Source organism: Notamacropus eugenii, chromosome 5 (genome assembly GCF_028372415.1).
Source record: "Notamacropus eugenii isolate mMacEug1 chromosome 5, mMacEug1.pri_v2, whole genome shotgun sequence".
In the NCBI taxonomy this organism is placed as follows: Eukaryota; Metazoa; Chordata; class Mammalia; order Diprotodontia; family Macropodidae; genus Notamacropus; species Notamacropus eugenii.
The window spans coordinates 455666809-455686370 of NC_092876.1; the positions used below are offsets into that span (position 1 = coordinate 455666809).

Here is a 19562-nt window from a genome sequence, read left to right on the forward strand (position 1 = left end):
CAAATATAAGCAATTCAGAGAAACACAAGAATTGAATTCACTGATGCAAAGCAAAGAAAGAAGAACAAAAAATCGTAATGTGAACGAAAATGCCGCCGAAAGGAGGTGAAATAAGATGGAATGCAATGATCAGTCAAGACTCCAGAAGACGATGATAAAACAGACACTTCTGTCCCCTTGGCAGAGAGCAGCATGGTGCCTGCAACCTCAAAATCAGTCCCTCAGATGGTCCATTTTGTTACCCAGTTTTCTTTATTTCAAAGGAAGATTCTATGGAAGTCAAGGAGTGGTGGTAGAAGGAAAGATAAAACAGAGCTAATATTAGGAAATGTTTGTAATGTAAAAGAAAATGGAACACTAAGGACAAAAAAGAGGAGGAAAAAGAGGAATGGAAAACAGTCTGGTATATTATCTAGAGATTAGACCTTAGAATCAGGTTCAAATCTCACCTCTGACACAAACTAACTTTATGATTGTGGGCAAAGAACTTACTTTTCAGTCAGTGCCCCCAGGTAACAGACTATAAATTTCAGAGAAGCTGCTGATCTGCATTGGTGAACGGAGTTTTCTCACTGTGAAATCCCTACACTAATGAAATCACAGGTCTAATAAAATAAAAATTTTATTTTTATTTTATTATGCCATGTGAATGAGCACTTGTTAAGAAAACTGGCTAATTGTGTGACTGTGTCCAAATCACTAACTCCAATTATTGGAGTTCAACAGAAACCAAAACCAAAAATAAAAACACTGGCGACACAAGTTTCCCATAATGTAAGAAAGTCTTAAGCCGTGGAAATGGCTCCATTTTATAGTGGGGCCATAAAACCATGGTTCCTCTATTTTCCATTCATGTAGAAGCAACTCATTTAGAGTAGACTTCCATTTCCAAGCATTTCAAGGATGATTCTCACTTCTAAATGATAAGATTTCAATCCAGTAAATGCCTACTATGTGCAAGGCACTGGGGTTACAAGGACAAAATAAAAAATTTCTGCCCCCAAGGGACTTTAATTCTATTGGGGAGAATCCTAAAAAGCCCTTTAATTTATATTCAATTTTTTTTAATCATCAAGAACCTACTATGTGCTAGTCACTAAAGGAAATTAAAAGATAAATAAGTTTGGGATTATATAATAACTGTACATAAGTTTCTGGTCCCTGCCTTCTAGGAGCTTATTATATATGTTTATAATTAGTAAAAAAAAAAAAAAAAAAGAAATGATTATCAGAGGGTATGTAGAAGCCACGTGGACTTTTTTTCCCTTTCCTTTAATATTTTTTTAAGGGGGAGGAAAACAAAAGGAGGAGAAAGCAGAAGATTGAATTTGGACTAATATCCTACACAGGGAGGAATTATTAGCAAATCTATTGCTTTGATCTTGGTGGGTTAATCATTTGTGATTTCAAGCCAGACTTCATGCCTGGTTAAGAACTGTCCTTCTGACCTAGCCTATTATTAACTGAGGTTCAACTCAAAAAAGAAAAGTAGGTCTGTGATTCCCTTGTACTTTTGAAATGTGTGCCTTCTCTCCAGAAGATAACAGATATGAAAATACGACTACTAACTAATTTTCTAATGCTTGTTCCTTTCCAGACACATTAACATATTCAGTCTTTATCCTTGAAAGAGATACCTGAGACTGTGGTTTCACAACACCTTCAATACCCATTGTGGGTGTGGCTGATTCAGTTTCATGACCTGACTCATTGTCTGGGGGAAAAAGTTTAAAAAAAACTTACTATTTCTGCATTCTAAAAATAATTAACTTTCCATGTCTGAAAAGCTTCCTGCTTAGAGTGTTCATCCCCAAAAGTAGCTACCTGCTAATGAAGGATTTCTACCACACCTAGTTCCACACTTGGATGTCACCAACATTCTGCCCCTTTCCCTCTCTCTTTCCCTCCCCTCCCACCATATTTGTGTAAGCATAGGTGTATATGTAGAAAGGCATCTCTGCCTGGAACCCCCATAACACAAAAGCAGAGTCTTACCGGTTTACAAAATATAGATAGGAATGTGGGCCAGAAGGGCACAGGGCCATTACACAATCACTTTGCCTTCTTTTGTCTTTTGCTCTAATTGAACTTCACTGATCCATAGCCAGATGGAGTCAAGAAGACATGAGTTCAGATCTTGCCTCAGACATTCATTAGACTTAGAGTATGAGGCTCCTCCCTTAGACTGTGAGCTTCTTAACAGCAGTCTGCCCTTTGCCTTTCATTGTATCCCCCAGTGCTTGGCACAGTGCCTGGCACATAGTAGGTGCTTAATAAATTCTAGTTGACTAGCTGACTGATTGACTGCATGATTCTGGGCAAGTCACTTTGCCATTTTCAACCTTAGTTTCCTCACTTGTAAAACAAGAGGGGTTGGACTCAGGGGTCTCTAAGATTGCTTCTAGCCCTAAATAGATGGTCCTATGATCATTTGCATGACAAAGAGGCTCTTCTAGGCTGGTCTTTATAATCCTAGCCTCCCCCTAATTCTTCTGGGGCTTCTTTTTTTTGGCAGTCCTGAGGGTACACAATCACCATAAAGAGATAACTAGAAATGACAAGCAATCTTCTAATTCTCAATCACATGAGACCTAGAAACAACACCAGACACAGGCAGTCAAAAAAATCGACTCAGTCTTGGCCTGGGGCATTCTGACATGCTTTTGTAAGCTGCCTTGACTAAGGGTGGTGCTTCACTGCCCTAAAGAGTTCAATCTACCCTTGTCAGGGAGAGACTTTCTAGCTACCACTCCTTGTAGACGGCAGCAGAGTTCAAGAGCTCAATGACCAGAGATGGCTAGCAGAGACAACACAATGCCTAAGGAGATGGAACATCTAATCAGAGACAATGCAGGTAATGGAGAACAGATGCATTATGGTCATCGGAGAACAACAGTCAACAATGATATCACTGAAGGACAATGGCAGTCCTACAGCAGCACAGCTTTGAGTTGCCCCAGAGTATATCACAGGGTGTGCATATGTGTGTGTGTGTGTTCCTCATTTATGTCACAACCATATGGGTTCTCCTAGTGTGTCCCTCTCCTAACATGCTCCATGGTTACACATGTTCCTTACACATATACCCTAAATATGTATTTCCTGGTCACATGTATTCTCTGACAAATGAGATTAGTACAGTCCCTAGCATATAGTAGGTGCTATAGAAATGTTTAAATCCTTCCTTTCTATATGTGTGCCCTCTTGCACTAGTAAGGTTGTACCCTCTGGCAATATTACTGTATTTGCCTTCTATTTGATTAAATATCTTTTGCTCTGAACTAGTGAACTCTGTCAGATAAAAATAAACACATTGGTTAGAACTTAGAGCTATGGTTTTGAGAGGATGTCCTGACCCACAAAGTACCTGGAATTTGGAGTAGCTTTTTCTGGGATCCTTTGTGTGAGAAGTGGTACCCAAGTGCTATATGTATTTAAATACATATAATAAATTACATATTGGAGGAGGGGAGCTCCACAGGGATGTCTCATAATTTAACAAGAACCATATGAACAGGCATCTTGTTTACCAACTGCCAAATGCTCACTCAGGTCATCCAGAGTTCTTAAAAACCCGATCTACACATCCAAGAACACATAATGAGGTGTTAAGTACACTTTGAAAGCCTGAGAAACCAGAAGAAAATAAGTAAGAGGCACTATGTACCCTCAACGACATCACATTGAATATGAGGTAAATGCAGAATATAAGGTTTTATTGGATTTTCATATAGTTACAATTTTATTATCCCAGTACCCCAGTTAAATACAAGTCATATTTGTCAGTCAGGTGTAGTCATTAAAACTAACAAAAAAGATTACTCATATGATCATATGCTACTATTTTACTGAGAATTGGAAAGGCCATCTAGTCTAACCCATACCTGCAAAAAAAAAAAAATTATCTCTGTAACATTACCAGTCATGCACAAGTGGGAGCCAGGGGGAAAGCGAAGAGTACAGTATCTGGAGTCAAAGGACCTCACTTCAAATCTTCATCTGTTACCTGCTACTTCTGTGACCTTGGGCAAGTCACTTAATTGATATCTAATGACTCAGTTCTAAATCTACTATGCTATTGTTTTTTGAGACTATGTCTCCCTATCTCACCCAGGCTTGATCCCACTGCCAATTAGCACAGAAGCTTTGACCCACTTCATTTCCAACCTAGGTTGGTTCACCACCCCTTAGGCAGCCTGGCAGCCTTGGTGCTGAACTTAATTTAGATATCCAATCAGTTGGAGCCCTACTGCAGCTCAGAACTCCTAAATTTAAGTAATCTGTCAGTACCAGCCAATCCAACTGCAAGAATTACACAGGTGTGCCATCACTCACACCCAACCAAAATCCACTATCCTAAATGATATGTTAGCCTATGTTTGAAAACCCATATACCTTATATTAGTTATTACATATTTTTTAATAGGAACATTTCAGGAAATTCATCTATTAACAAAATCAGTAACTCCAAATCAATTTCATTCAATGAACGTTTATTAAGAGTCTATTCTGTGTTATTCCTTGTCCTAGGACCCTGGAGGCACAAAATAATAGGAAAATAAGACGTGTACACATGTAAGTATGCCACAAGGCAGAAAATTATATGCAAAGGAAAATGTTGTTCAGATGATAGACAAGATCAGGAAAGGTTTTATTAAAGAGGCAACATCTCAACTGGGACTTGAAAAGAGAAAAATGTGAATTGGAATACAGCAGAGGAACAAGGCTGAAAAGAGAAACTATGTTGATCTGGTCAACATTTCCCCTGTAAAGCAGACCACCAAGACTCAGGAGAAACTCACCCTTTAGTTTAAGGTCAACGTTGCGTCTCAGCCAAGGATAGATTCCATAACTTGGCATATCTTCTGGAATTGGATTATCTTTTATCCAGCCATCACAGGCGTATTCGAAAAAGTTTTCACAGGGATCCACAGACTCATTTATTTTGCTCAAGATGGCAGCCGCTGTAAGTTTTAAATAAATAAATAAATTACAGGGTTGGCGTTATTGGATGTTGTATAATGTTTTTTCACCAAAATGCATATTTTAAATCAGCCAGTGTTTCTGTTCTTAATTTTTACTGTCCTGGGGTTTATTTATCGTGTGAACTATCCCATTCTGATGTGTCTGAATACTGTAAAGGCTGAGTACAGGTTTGGTGGTAATGTTACCATCACCATCATTTTTGTTAGTGTTATTAACATTTTAGTAGTATCAATTTGATAAATTAGCAGTAAGATAATCAACAGTCATGGATTTTTTTTCTGACTAATTCTAAAAACAAAGAGACCATGTAGTATCATGGACAGAGTTAAGAAGTTCTGGGTTCAGGTCCTTCCTGTAACACATACTACCTATATGACTGAGTAATTCCCATAGTCTCTCAGTGCTTCCAGACAACTCTTGAAGACGATAAGTAGAAGATGAATTGCAATTTGCCTTATCATAAGAGTTTCTATCCTGAGAGTTCTCTATATGGAGGAAGGCACAGCTTTGTGTACACATCCACACATCCACATGCACAATCCTATAAGCAGGTATAGAACAGTCCAAATGTAACTTCTATGTGTATATTGATGTATATGGCCACAGCTCCCAACAGTCAGTACCCACCCAAAGATTCCATGACACAATTCTTCAGATCCTAAGTTTGAATTCCAACTCCACTTTTTTGGTGTTTGTTTAACCTGGGTCTCTGTAGGCAGCTAGGTGGAACAGTGGACCAGCCCAAAACTGACCTCAGACACTTACTATCTGTATGACTCTAAGTAAATCACTTAACCTTTGCCTGCCTCAGTTTCCTCAACTGTAAAATGGAGATAATAATAGCATCTGCCTCACAGGATTATTGTGAGAATCAAATGACATAAAATCTGTGAAGCACTTAGCACAGTGTCTAGCACACAGTAGGCACTATATAAATGATTATTCCCTCCCCTTCCCCCACCATCTCACCCAGGTGGTGAGTGCAGTCATTACTCAAGGGACTAATGCCACTGCTGACTGGCATGGAAGCTTTGACCTGCTCCATTTATGATCTGGGCCAGTTCACCCTCTTTAGGCAACCTGGTAACCTCCTATTCCCAGGGGCTCACCACATTAGTGCTAGAATTAGTGGGGACACCAGATTAGCTTTAGGCCTATTTCAGTTCAAAATTTTAGAGCTCAAATGATCCACCAGCCTCAAGTTCCCTCAGTAGCAAGAATTAGACATGTGCCACTACACCTATCTGACACCATAATTATTGGATATCTTGAATAGATGTATTCATCAATTACAAAGATTGACCCTATTTTAGGGCACTTGAAACTATTTTTGTCTAATTAGTTCTGGAAGATATTTCTATTTTAGCTAGTGAAAAAACATTGGTTTTCAGCTAAAGATGAATGAATTTGAGAAAAATGAGAGCTCTGTCTCAGTTCAGGTAAACCTCCTAAAGCTTAGTTGAGTAGCCCTCCTGTCCAGTTTAGAAAATAAGATTTTAAAAGACTCCTAGTCAAAAATTCTAATTCAGTTCATTTCTACAAACATTTATTAAAGACGTACTACATTAGACCTGGAACATTACAAAGAAAAAAATAAGTTCCCTCAATGAACATATTTATTGATGAAGACCTGAACTAGGCTGGTGAGGAGAATGGATATTTGGTTTTGTCTTTGTTTTCCTCTTTACATCCCCAGTGCCTCTCATAGTATCATGTATACAGTAGGTGCTTAGCTGAAGTTGAAATTGAAGTCAAATATGAGTACAGAGAAGAGGATAAATGTGAGAGATGTCAACATAGAATCGACAAGACTTGACAACAGATTGGATACAGAAAATGAGAGCGGTGGAAAAGTCAAAGAAAACTAAAATGTCTCCAGCTGAGTTAGGTTAGGGTGAGGCCACAACAGATGGCAGTGCTCTCAGCAGAAACAGCGGAATTTGAAGACAAAATAAGAAAGTAGAGGAAGATGATGAGTTCATTTTGGGACATAATAAGCTTCAGGTGTTGGTAGGACATGTTTGTATTCACACTTACTTATACGTACATTTGGAAACCACCTGTCCAGAAGACATACCTGGACACTTAGTAGTTGATAAAATCATTAAGAAGTCAAGAATGAAGAAAAAAGAAAGACTGAAAAGAAAGAAGTCAAGACAAGAAGGATTTATTAAGTGCCTACTGTGTGCCAGGCAATGTGCTAAGTGCTATGAACACAAAGAAAAGCAAAAAATAATCCCTGCTCTCAGGGAGTTTAATGAGGAGACATTTAAACAACTGTACAAACAAGCTATGTACAAGATAAGTTAAAAATCATCTCAGAAGGAAAGAGAATCAGGAAAGATTTCTTGCAGAAGGTAGGATTATAGCTGAACCCCAAAGAAAGTCAGAAGGGAAGGGAAGTCAGAAGTTGATGGAGAGGCAGAGAATTCTGGGAATGGAGATCAACTAATGAAAATGCCTGAAGTCAGGAGATGGAATGTTTTGTGTGAGAAACAGCAAGAGGCCAGGTTGTGAAGGACTTTAAAAGTCAAACAGGATTTTATATTTAATCCTAGAGACAATAGGAAGCTACTGGAGTTTATGACATGAGGGAGTTGTTATGGTTAGACCTGTGCTTCAGGAAGATCAACTTGATAGGTAAGTGAAGGATAGATGAATGGGGAGAGACCTGAGGCAGTGACACAAAGCAACAGTCTATTGCAATGGTTCAGGCATGAAGTGACAAGGACGTGCACTGAAATAGTGGCACTTTCAGAGGAAAGAAGGAGGAATAATTGAAAGATACTGTCAAATGTAAAATCAACAGGACTTAAGAACAGATCTGACCAGGGGGATGAGAAAGAATGAGGAGTTGAAGAGGACACCGAGGTTGGGAGCCTAGGGAGCAAGGAAGATGGGAGAGATTGGAGGCTGGCAAGAAATAGAGTTCACTTCTGAAGATGTCTATAGGACTTTCAGTTTGGGATGTTCAGAAGGTGACTGGAAAGATAAAGGACCAAAAGCAAGGCCAGAGATGGCTAATGTTCCATCAAAGGATACTGAAATTGGTGAAAGAGAGGAAAAAGCTAAAGCCAAGAGAGGTGGGAGTATCCAAGAAAGTTTGAGAGAGGGGAGGAGGAAAAGCTAATAATTTACCAGGTGGAAAGTTACAGAGAAGTCAAAGCTAATAATTATTGAAAGGCCATCAGATTTCTCAATTAATAGATCATTGGTAATCTCTGAGAAAGCAATTTTTATAGAGTTCTAGAATTGGAATAGAAAATGATAAACAGTTGAGACATGAGAGGTAAGGAAGACTTTCACTCAGCAAGCATATGTTAAACACTTCTTTGTGCCAGACATTGTGTCAGAGAGGAAAAAATTAGTCCCTGCCCTTGAAAAGCTTACATTCTAGCAGAGGAAATGAGGGCAGGAGGGAGAGAGAAGTAGGGAAGACAAGATACAAAAAACTAAGCACATAAAAGATCCCCAAAATAATTGAAAGGTAATCCAAGAGGGGAGCCTCCCCAGCAGCTGGGGAGACTAGGGAAGACCTCCTACAGTCTTGTAGGAAACCAAGGAAGCTAGACCAAGATCATGACAGACAGCCAGGGCCAAGGCATGGACATTGTAGATGGCAATGTCACATGCAAAGACAAGCAAGCAGACAAGCTCAGCTGCTGTGTAGCACGTGGAGAAGAGTGAGGTAAGAAAATAAAAACTGTAGGAAGAGGCTACACTCTGAAAAGTTTTAAATGCCAAAGAAAGCCTTTTATATTTGATCCTGGAAGTATTATTGAACCACCAGAGTTCACTGCATGATAGAGCCAGAACAATGCTTTAGAAAAATCAGTCTGGATGCTGGGTGAAGTGAGCAGAACCAGGAGAACGTTGCACACGGTAACAGCAACATTGTAACAGCAACCGCAACATTGTAACAGCAATAGCAACAGCAACACTGTAACAGTAATAGCGACATTGTAACAGTGACATTGAGCAGTGATCAGCTGTGATTGACTTAGCTTTTCATAGCAATACAATGAACCAAGATGATTCCAAAAGACTCATGAAAAATACTATCCACATCCAGTGAAAGAACCATGGAGTCTGAATGCAGATCAAACATACTATTTTCATTGTTTTGTTGTTGTTTTTATGACTTTTCCCTTTTGTTCTATTTTTTTTTCACAACATGACTAATATGGAAATATGCTTATTTGATTGCACATGTATAATCTATATAAAATGCATACTGTCTTGGAGAGGGGAGAGAGGGAGAAGGAAAAATTTGGAACTCAAAAATTTATAAAAAAATGAATGCTGAAAACTATCTTTACATGTAATTGGAAAAAAATAAAAGACTACTTTGAAAGAAAGAAAGAAGGGAGGGAGGGAGGGAGGAAGGAAGGAAGGAAAGAAGGAGAAAGAAAGAAAGAAAGAAAGAAAGAAAGAAAGAAAGAAAGAAAGAAAGAAAGAAAGAAAGAAAGAAAGAAAGAAAGAAAGAAAGAAAGAAAGAAAGAAAGAAAGAAAGAAAGAAAGAAAGAAAAAGAAAGAAAGAAAGAAAGAAAGAAAGGGAGGGAGGGAGGGAGGGAGGGAGGGAGGAAGGAAGGAAGGAAGGAAGGAAGGAAGGAAGGAAGGAAGGAAGGAAGGAAGGAAGGAAGGTCAGTTTGGCAGATGAGTGAAGGATGGATTGGAGCAAGAAGAGATTTGAGGTAGAGGGGGACAGAGTCAAGATGGCAGAGTAGAAAGACAGACTTACTCTAGCTCTCCCCCATAGCCCATAAAATACCTGTAAAAAATGCCTCTAAACAAATTCTAGAGGAGAAGAAGCCACAAAATAACAGAGTGAAACAGATTTCCAGCCCAAGACAGCCTGGAAGGCCAACAGGAAGGATCTATTGCACTGGGCTCAGAGATGAGCTCAGCCCAGCATGGGCCACCCAGCATGAACAGGGCTAGAGCATGTTTCAAGGTATGGAATCACAGGTAGCAGCTGCAGTTCCCAGATTTCTCAAAACACAAACACCAAACACAGCTTCAAATGTCAGTAAGAAAGCTCTTTCACCTGGGAGAGAGGGGAACATGGTCTGGTAAGGACATAGCCCCTGATCCCAGGGCTGTGGCAGCAGCATCCATTTTTGGAACTCTCCGTCTAAAGACCCTGAGAGAACTGAGTGGTTGATCTGGGTCTTGGTCCTGAGTGACAGTCCTGGGGTGAGGAAAAGTGCTGGCATGGTAGACCTTGTGGTGGCAGTGAAGAGGGAATCCTACTCACAGTTCCTAGGAAGAAAAGAGTGCTTGTGGTTGCTCACAGACCAGAGCACAGGCCAGGAGAGGAGTAAATTCCTCTTATTTGACTGTGGCACCTTGGAGGAACTGAGAACTTATAGGTTCCTAGAGATACCTCAGAGAACAGCTGCACAAAATCCCTGAAGCCTAGGGTAGTATACCCTCCACTTGACAAAGGACTCAAAAGTCAAATAAGTGACTGAGAAAATGCCCAAAAAAGAGGAAAAAAATAAGACTATAGAAGGTTACTTTCTTCGTGAACAGATATTTTCTTCCATCTTTTTCGGATGAGGAAGAGCAAGGCATACCATCAGAGGAAGACATCAAAGACAAGGCTTCTGCATCCAAAACCTCCAAAAAAATATGCAATGGTCTTAGGCCATGGAAGAACTCAAAAAGGATTTTGAAAATCAAGTAAGAGAAGTAGAGGAAAAATTGGGAAGAGAAATGAGAGTGATGCAGGAAAATCATGAAAAGTGAGTTGACAGCTTGCTAAAGGAGACCCCAAAAATGCTAAAGAAAATAACACCTTTAAAAATAGACTAACCCAAATGGCAAAAGAGGTACAAAAAGTCAATTAGGAGAAGAATGATTTAAAAAGCAGAATTAGCCAAATGGAAAAGGAGGTTCAAAACCTCACTGAAGAAAATAGTTCTTTAAAAATTGGAATGAAGCAGATGGAAGCTAATAACTTTATGAGAAACCAAGAAATTGTAAAACAAAACCAAAAGAATGAAAAAACAGAAGACAATGTGAAATATCTCATTGGAAAAACAATTGACCTGGAAAATATATCTTGGAGAGATAATTTAAATTTTATTGGTCTACCTGAAAACTATGGTGAAAAAAAGAGCACAGACATCATCTTCCAAGAAATTACCAAGGAAAACTGCCCTGATATTCTAGACCCCAAGGATAAAATAGAAATGGAAAGAAGTCACCAATCAAAAGAGATCCCTAAAGGAAAACTCCTAGGAATATTGTAGCCAAATTCCAGAGTTTTCAAGTAAAGGAGAAAATATTACAAGCAGCCAGAAAGAAACAATTCAAGTACTGTGGAAATACAGTCAGAATAATAGAGGATTTAGCAACTTCTAAACTAAGGGACTGAAGGGCTTAGAATATGATATTCCAGAGGTCAAAGGAGAGAGGATTAAAACCAAGAATCACTTACCCAGAAAAACTGAGTATAATACTTCAGGAGAAAAAACAGAATTTCAATGAAATAGAGGACTTCCAAGCATTCTTGTTAAAAAAGACCAGAGCTGAATAGAAAATTTAACTTTCAAGGAATCAAGAGAAACATGAAAAGGTAAAAAGGAAAGAGAAGCCTTAAGGAACTCATCAAAGGTGAAGTGTTTACATTCCTACATGGAAAGATGTTATTTGCAACTCATGAGATCTTTTTCAGTATTAGGGTATAGAGGAAATATATATACATATATATGTATATATATATATATGTATATATATACATATATATGTAGGTATGTATGAGTATTATGTATGTGTATATTATATATGTATAGGTATGTATATGTAATTGGGTATATGTATGTGTGTATAAGTATATATACACCTATATACATATATACATAGACAGAGGGCACAGGCTAAGCTGAATATGAAGAGAGAAATAAATAAAAATTTATTTATAATTAATTTTATATATTATATAATATATATTATAAAAATATGAATTAAAATGATCAAAAAAAGAAAAAAATAAATTAAAAAAATAAAATTTACTGTTGAGTGGAATGTACTAGGAGTAAGAGAAAGGGAGAGGTAGAATGTAGCAAATCATCTCACATAAAAGAGAGAAGAAAGAGGTTTTACAATGGAGGTGAAGAGGAGGGAGACAAAAGGAAATAAGATATTTGAGGTAGCCAGACTTTTTAAAACTTTTATTTATTTTATTTTATTTTTAATTTATGGAATAAAAGAAGCATTTCCATAACACAGTATAATTTTTTTAAAAATTATATGAAACTGCAAATCTATTATGTACAACTTGCTGTCCCTTGTGAAAATATAATAAAGCATTCATGCAATTTTTTTTCTTTTTTTTTCTTCCCTTCCTGCCACCCACCCCCACCCATGTCCTGGCCTCGAGATAGCTACCATTAGACACAAAGCAGTGAGACTGGATGAGAGGTGAGGAGAGTCTAAATTAGGAAAGTGGCTATGGTACAGAAGAGAGGGAGGCATATATAAAAAATATCATAAAGGGAGAAACAAACAAGATTTGTCAACTGATTGGATATATGGAATGAGTTAGAATGAGAAATCCAGGTTCACATTGAGGTTGCAGGCCTGGATGACAACAAGGGCTAATGATACCTTTGATATTTATATTCAAGTTCAGAGGCAGTGTTTAGAGAGAGAACTATATTTTGGACCCGCTGAGTTTGAGGTACCTACAGGACATCTAGTCTGATATATAAAAAAGTCGTTTTTGATGTGGGACTGGAGCTCAGTAGAGAGACTAGGGTAAAATATATAAACCTTTGAATCATCTGTTAGGAACATTGAACCCACAGGACCTAAGATCACCAAGTGAGATAGTACAGAATAGAAATCCAATGAGGATAGAAGTTATTTTTAAGAGTTTGACATTGAAAAGGAGGAAAACTAAAATATTACGATTTTAAGGGATGACAGTAACCAAGGAAAGAGTTGTCATTTGTTTAAGACTCAGGAAGATCTGAGCATGGTTATAGAGGGTGGTGAAGGAGTTAATATACAGAGGGAGCTAGAATATGAGGGAAGAGAGGTGATTAATGATGGGATCAGGAACACAAGTAGGGTGCAATAGTTAGCCTTGGCAAGAAGATCTTCCTCATCCTCTGAGACTAGAGCAAAAGAAGGGAAGATGGGTGATGATCCAAAGGGTTCTGAAGTATGGAGAAGAGGAGATAAGGGAGATCATGACAGAGGGTCTCAATTTGCTAAGTAAAGAAGGAAACAAAGTTGCTTACTGAGAGACTAGGGAATAGGAATCGTCTGGGAGGGTTTGAGGAAAGAGAGGTTTGGGAAGAGCTGCTGTGGGGAGTGTGATATAGATTCAATAAGGGAGGAACCAAAGGATTCCTATGCAGCAAGGAAGTCCCAGAAGGGGATAGTGAACAGGAAGCCAATCAGCACAGCTTTTATGACCCTCCTCAGCATTGTTTAGCACCTTGGCAGCAGCAGCAGAGAATGCAAATGGTGCAAGTAACCCAAGGCTGAAGAGCCTCAGGGAGTGAACAGGAGAAGAACATGCTGGTCTCTTTTCTGCTATTCTGCCCATATAGATGAAATTGAAATATATTTAAGTTATGAAGTAGTAGAAATCACTGCTGCTCCCACTTCTGCACAATATTTATAATACATAGGGCAGCCCTCATGCTCATTTTTCTTCACATGCCCATATTATTCTCTGGCTTCCTTATAGAGTAACGGAGGGAGTACAGGAAAAAATAAAAGGAACAGGGGAAAACAAACAAACAGAAAACCCTCCAATGCCTTCTACTTGTCCCCCAGGTGTTTCTGCAGGTACTTAGAAAAACTGCAAGATCATCTCTGACCTAGGCCCCAGGAAAACACAAGAGAGCTACATCACTCACAGAGAATTTGGAAAGAAACCCATTCAGTCAAAACACTTAAGCTTCAGCTCCACAATCTATTATTAAAGAAAATTCACAGCTGTGTACTATGGAGCACTTTTTGCTGAGAAACTGGGATTTAAGCTTCCAAGGGACTGAGGTTGTCAAGATCCCAAAAACCTCCTTTTCCCTATTTCAGCTCTACTGAAGGACAAAGAGAAGCCTGGGTGGCCTTGCTTTAATAAAAGAAATATGATGATTCAGTAAACCTGTAAACGTTCAAGTTATAGCAACTCCCAAGTCATCCAGTGTAAGTGAAATGTTCTGCCTCCATTTCACACAATCTGGGGTCAAGAGGAGTGTATAGGATTGTATCTTGACACAAGGTCTTATGATATATGTAGTGATAGAAGCAGAGTCTGAAAAGCTCTTCCTGTTCCTGTTCCACCCCACCTCAAGTTCTCACTTGAGGAGAAACAAATGATGCTGGAATAAGAAAGATGGGAAACAGAATCATGGACTCAAATCCAGCCTCAAACGCTTAGTAGCTGTGTGACTCTGGGCAGGTCACTTAACTTCCCTCTGCCTCAGTGTCCTCATCTGTAAAATGAAAATAGTAATAAAACCTGCCTCTCAGGGTTATTGTGAGAATCAAGTGAGATAATAATTACAAAGCAGAGCATAGTACCTGGCACGCAGTAAGTAATTTATAAGTGTGTTATTATTTTTATTATTTGTTATTTTTATTAATTAATAATAACTAGTGTTAATATTGGCAAGGGACAGAGAGATAGACTTAGTATCAGAAGATCGGGGTTCTAGCCACAGCTCCAACACTTCCTAACAAATGTCAGCATGGCTAATTCACCAAGCCTCTCTGAGTGTCATGTTTGTCCTCTGTAAAATGGAGATAATATTCATGTACTCCCTATACTATCATAGAAGATCAGAGTGGTAGGAAAGTTTTAGAAGGTAGTAAGAATAACGCTGTTTTAGACCATCTATAAACAGTCTGCAATTTTGAAAGCTCCCTCGTTTCCCTCTTCTCCTCATCTCACATCTCTCAGACATCATCATGCACTAACTCCTCCCTGGCTCTTCTCATTGCCACGGCCAGCTTCTGTATACGGACCCTTCATCCCATCCCCTTCCATCTTCCCCAGCAGACTGACCCCACCCCACCACTATCATCCCTATTCTCATCCCTATTTTCTTTAATTTCTCCCTATTTACTGCTTCCTTCCCTGATGATTATGAATACACTACAGTCTCATCCATCCTTTAAAAGCCCTCACTAGCCCCTGCCATCCCCAACAGTCATCATGAGATATCATTCTTCTCTGCTAAGAAACTTGAAAAAAGTCACCTCTATTGAGTACCTCCACTTTCTCTCCCCTTATCCTATTCTCAACCTTCTTCAATATGACCTCTGACCTCATCATGTAAGTAGAATTGTTCTCTCCAAAGTAACCAATGATATTTTAAACTCCACATCTAATGACCCTTTCTCAGATTTCATTTTTCTTGACCTCTCTGCAGCTTTTGTCATTATTAATTTCCTTTGGTTCTTCTCTAGGTTTTCGGGATATTATCCTCATTTTGTTCTCTTTCCAAAAGTCTCATCATATCTTCTGAAACCCCCTTTCTTTATCTTCATCCATGTCACATGCACTAACTTTGGGTGGCCTCTGGGGCTCTGTCCTGAGACTTCTTTGTGATTGGGAGTTTTTTCTCTATACTCTCTCACTTACTTACACTCAAGAGTTTCCACAGGTTTCAATATTGTCTCTTATAAAAATGATTCCAAAATGTGTATCTTGATTTCTTTCCTGAGCTACAGTTCTGCATAACCTATTGCCATCTGGACATTTGAACTAAATATCTCAAAGTCACCTCAGAGTCAAAATATTGAAAACAAAACTCATTCTCTTTCTCCCAAAACCCTCCCCTCCTTTGAATTTTCATTACTGTTGAGGGCACCACCATTTTCTAGTTGTCCAGATTCAAAACTTTAGTATCATCCTCAACTCCTCACTCCTACTCACTCCATATATCCAATCAACAGCCTTCAGATAAGGTACCTTTTCCTCACCCACACAGCCACTACCCCCATTCAGGTTGTCATTAATAAATGCTGGTTTCCTTCCTTTCTTCCTTCCTTCTTTCCTCTCTTCCTTCCTGAGTTTCCAGCAACTGGGAGGACTGGAGACTCTTCCTGTAGAAGGTGGCACTGGAGTTGTGTCTTGAAAGCTGCCAAGGATGATGAGAGGCTGAGATTGGAGGAGGAGGAGAAGACAGTATTCTGAGCATGAGGGCCAACTAGTGCAAAGGCACAGAGAAGTTATGATAGAGTGTTGAATGTGAGAAACAGGGCTCTAAGGGTCTGGAATGCAATCACGAATGGAGAAGATTGGAAATGTAGGAAGGGGACACAGTGCAAAGAACTTTAAATATCCAAAAGAGGAGTCTATATGTCATCCCTCGAGTTATAACAGAGAGCTACTGGACATAGTCAGAGCTTTGTTTTACAAAAATCTCTTTGGCAGCTGTGTGGGGGATGGATTAGAGTGGCGAGAAACGCTTAAGGCAAAAAGACCAATTAGGAGACTGGTGCAATCATTTAAGGCTTGCCAGATCCTGAGCTTCTTTCAAGACACATCTCCACCACACACATCCACCTTCTACAGGACAGGTTCCTAAGGCAGGGACAGAGGGAAGGAGGAAAGAAGGGAGGGAGGGAAGAAGGAAGGAAGGAAGGAAGGAAGGAAGGAAGGAAGGAAGGAAGGAAGGAAGGAAGGAAGGAAGGAAGGAAGGAAGGAAGGAGGGAAGGGAGGGAAGAAACCAGCATTTATTAAGTACTCACTATGTGCCAGACACTATGCTAAGGACTTTACAAATATCATCCCATTTGATCCTCATAACAACCCTGGGAGCTAGGAGCTATTGTTATCTACATTTTTTACAGTTGAGGAAACTGAGGCAGATACCAATTAAGTCACTTGCCTAGGGTCACATAGCTAGGCAGTGTCTGAGACTGGATTTGAACTCAGGTCTTCATGACTCCAGGTCCAGAATCATGGAAATCCAAAAAATTAAAGTCAAGCATCACCCGAAGAACAGTGGAGAGGTGCATAATGTGGACTTATGAAAGCTGTAACACATCATCAATGAAAACTTGTTCATGAAAAGCAGCTTAAATGACATGATCAGAAAGATATATGTTTGAGGAAAGAGATGGTCCATCCAAAAGCAAAAATAAGGAATAATCATTGATATCCCATGTACTCCATGGACAGCTACAAAATGGCAAGACCTTCTATGGGGGAGTCATGGGGGCACATGAATGAGAGTGGCATAGCGTGACCAGGCACAAAGGATGATTTGTGCATCACCAAAAAGAACCGCATCTATGAAATAACACATCCATGGATGTTCTGAACAATTCACCTTGTAGGATTATGGTGACAAAAGCATTTTGTGAATTGTTAAGTGACAACAATAATATTGTGATGTTACCATATTATACAGTATTATAAAGCACTGTATCTTTCCCCAAAGCCTTTCTCAGTACCCTATTTCTAAGCTTGGAGTACAGACATAAAATCTTAACCACTTTTTCTTACATCAACTCTCTAGCTGGCTGAAGCTCTTCTCATGATGCACACTAAACAGGTGTTTCCAGGGCCTCTGGGGCTTCTGGGTTTTGAATTACATAATAGTGGAATATATCTTGATGTGCTTTTCCTATAGAAATAGCAATATCTCCATTTTATTTTAAACATTCATAAGTCCTTCCTATAGTGAAAATTAAAAACAGAACTGCAAGAGGTGGGTAAAAACCAACTACATGGCAGGTGGCTTATTATCAAGTGTTCTTCTGGAAAGGAGCCTCCAACATTATTACAGTTTATAAACAAGGGATGGGTAAAGTTTAAACCAAATAAGTGGCCCAGGGTACAAAAAGACTTTATAAATATTTATGAATTGAAAATTTTTAGTGAACTCTTCCACCTCTCCAAGTTTTTCTATGCGCTCTCTTTCCCACTCCTTTATCAATGTAGGGACGTGGTAAAGATTCATATTAAAAAGGATAGTCCCACTTTTTCCTCAGGTGGGCTACCACCCTCAACTATACATTTTCTAAAAGAAAATCTACAATAAGGAGGCATGGACATCCATCTGGTAAAAACAGGGTGAGGCCTGGAGATACAAGTCATTCTGGGAGCAAAGATGGGGTGATGGGCTCCGTTGGACCCACTCAGAGACCATTGCTAAATTTGCAATGTAAGCTTTTAAGTCCGAAATCAGTAATTACTACAAATCAAGGGTCACATTATAGTTTTGTTCATTGTCTCGACTTAAAATGTTAATAACATAGATTAAACTTAAAAGTATGTGTCCATACATTCTCCCTATGTTTACCAGCAAACCTTTGAACTATTCTGTAAATACTGTTGGAGTTCAGCAATAGGAGCTCAGGGAACATAGCCATCCCAAGACCAAAGGCCGAGTGATCACATGTTAATAATAATATTACTACCATTATTATGTAACTGGCACTTCTAGAACCTTTGAAGATTTGCAAAGTGCTTTACATCCGTTCTCTCATTTGAGTCTCACAACACCCATGAATGGGTTATAAACTTGTGTGAACATGCCAAGAAATTTAGGAAAGCCTAACTTGATTTATTTCTGAAATGCCCAGTAATAAAAGAAACATGGAACCAAAACCAAGACCCATGCCAGAAAGAGTCCCACACCAATCAAGAATTTTTGTTATTCACTCACTTTTTAGTAGTGTCTGACTCTTATGACCCCATTTGGGATTTTCTTGGCAAAGATACTGGAGTTGTTTGCCATTTCCTTCTCCAGCTCATTTTCCAGATGAGGAAAATGAGGCAAACATGGGGGTAAGTGACTTGCCCAGGGTCACACAACTAGTAAGTGTCTGAGGCCAGATCTGAACTCAGGAAGATGAGTCTTCTTGACTTCAGACCAGGCACCTGGTTCACTGAACCACCTAACCTGCCCTGCCAACTCACTCAAGAATGAGCTGGGGTCAAGAGAACAATAGAAAGAATAGTGAGGAAGAACTGTCCACAGAATGGGTCTTGATCCCACTAGGACTCATGATGTCTACTCTGAGAAATGTTGAAATCAACTAACACATGCCCTTGGTGTTGCCCACGTAAAGTACCACCTAAAGGGTTGAGCAAAGGGTCCCAAACATCTAGGCTCTAATCCTGAGTTAAAGGTGGCTAGAAATAAAGAAGCTTAGCCTAGCATTCAAGGTTCTTCATCTCCATGGTTTTCATAGACTATTCCCTATATTTTTCCCCAATGTTCCCTTTTCACCACTCCTACATCTCAAAATCCTATTCCATTTTCCTAGACATAGCTCATCTGCCACTATGAAACTTTTCCTAACCTTACCCCATGTGATCTCATAGTATGTTATACTAATATTATATACCTGTAATTTGTATTATATTATGTCTTAGATCCCTTATTGGATTCTGGAGGACAAGGACCTTATCTTACTTATCTATGTGCCTACATTAGCACCTAGCACAGTATATTGAAAATATTTGATTTATATAATATTGTAAATATTTAAGGAAAGAAGGAAGGAAAGAAAGAAACAAGGAGGGAAGGAGAGAGAAAGAGAGGGAAGGAAGAAGAGGAGACATTTAAAAAAAGAAAAGGAAAGGAGGGAGA

At 39.0% G+C, this 19562-nt stretch overlaps 1 protein-coding gene across 1 annotated transcript in view; it reads right to left on the reverse strand.

Moving 5' to 3' along the window:
* The window catches only part of PHEX (phosphate regulating endopeptidase X-linked), a 276100-nt gene that overhangs the window by 246619 nt on the left and 9919 nt on the right, over window positions 1-19562 (reverse strand). Inside the window, exon 3 of the mRNA XM_072615274.1 lies at window positions 4803-4964. Coding sequence (XP_072471375.1) covers window positions 4803-4964 — 162 coding nt within the window. The remainder of the gene's footprint in view (window positions 1-4802; window positions 4965-19562) is intronic.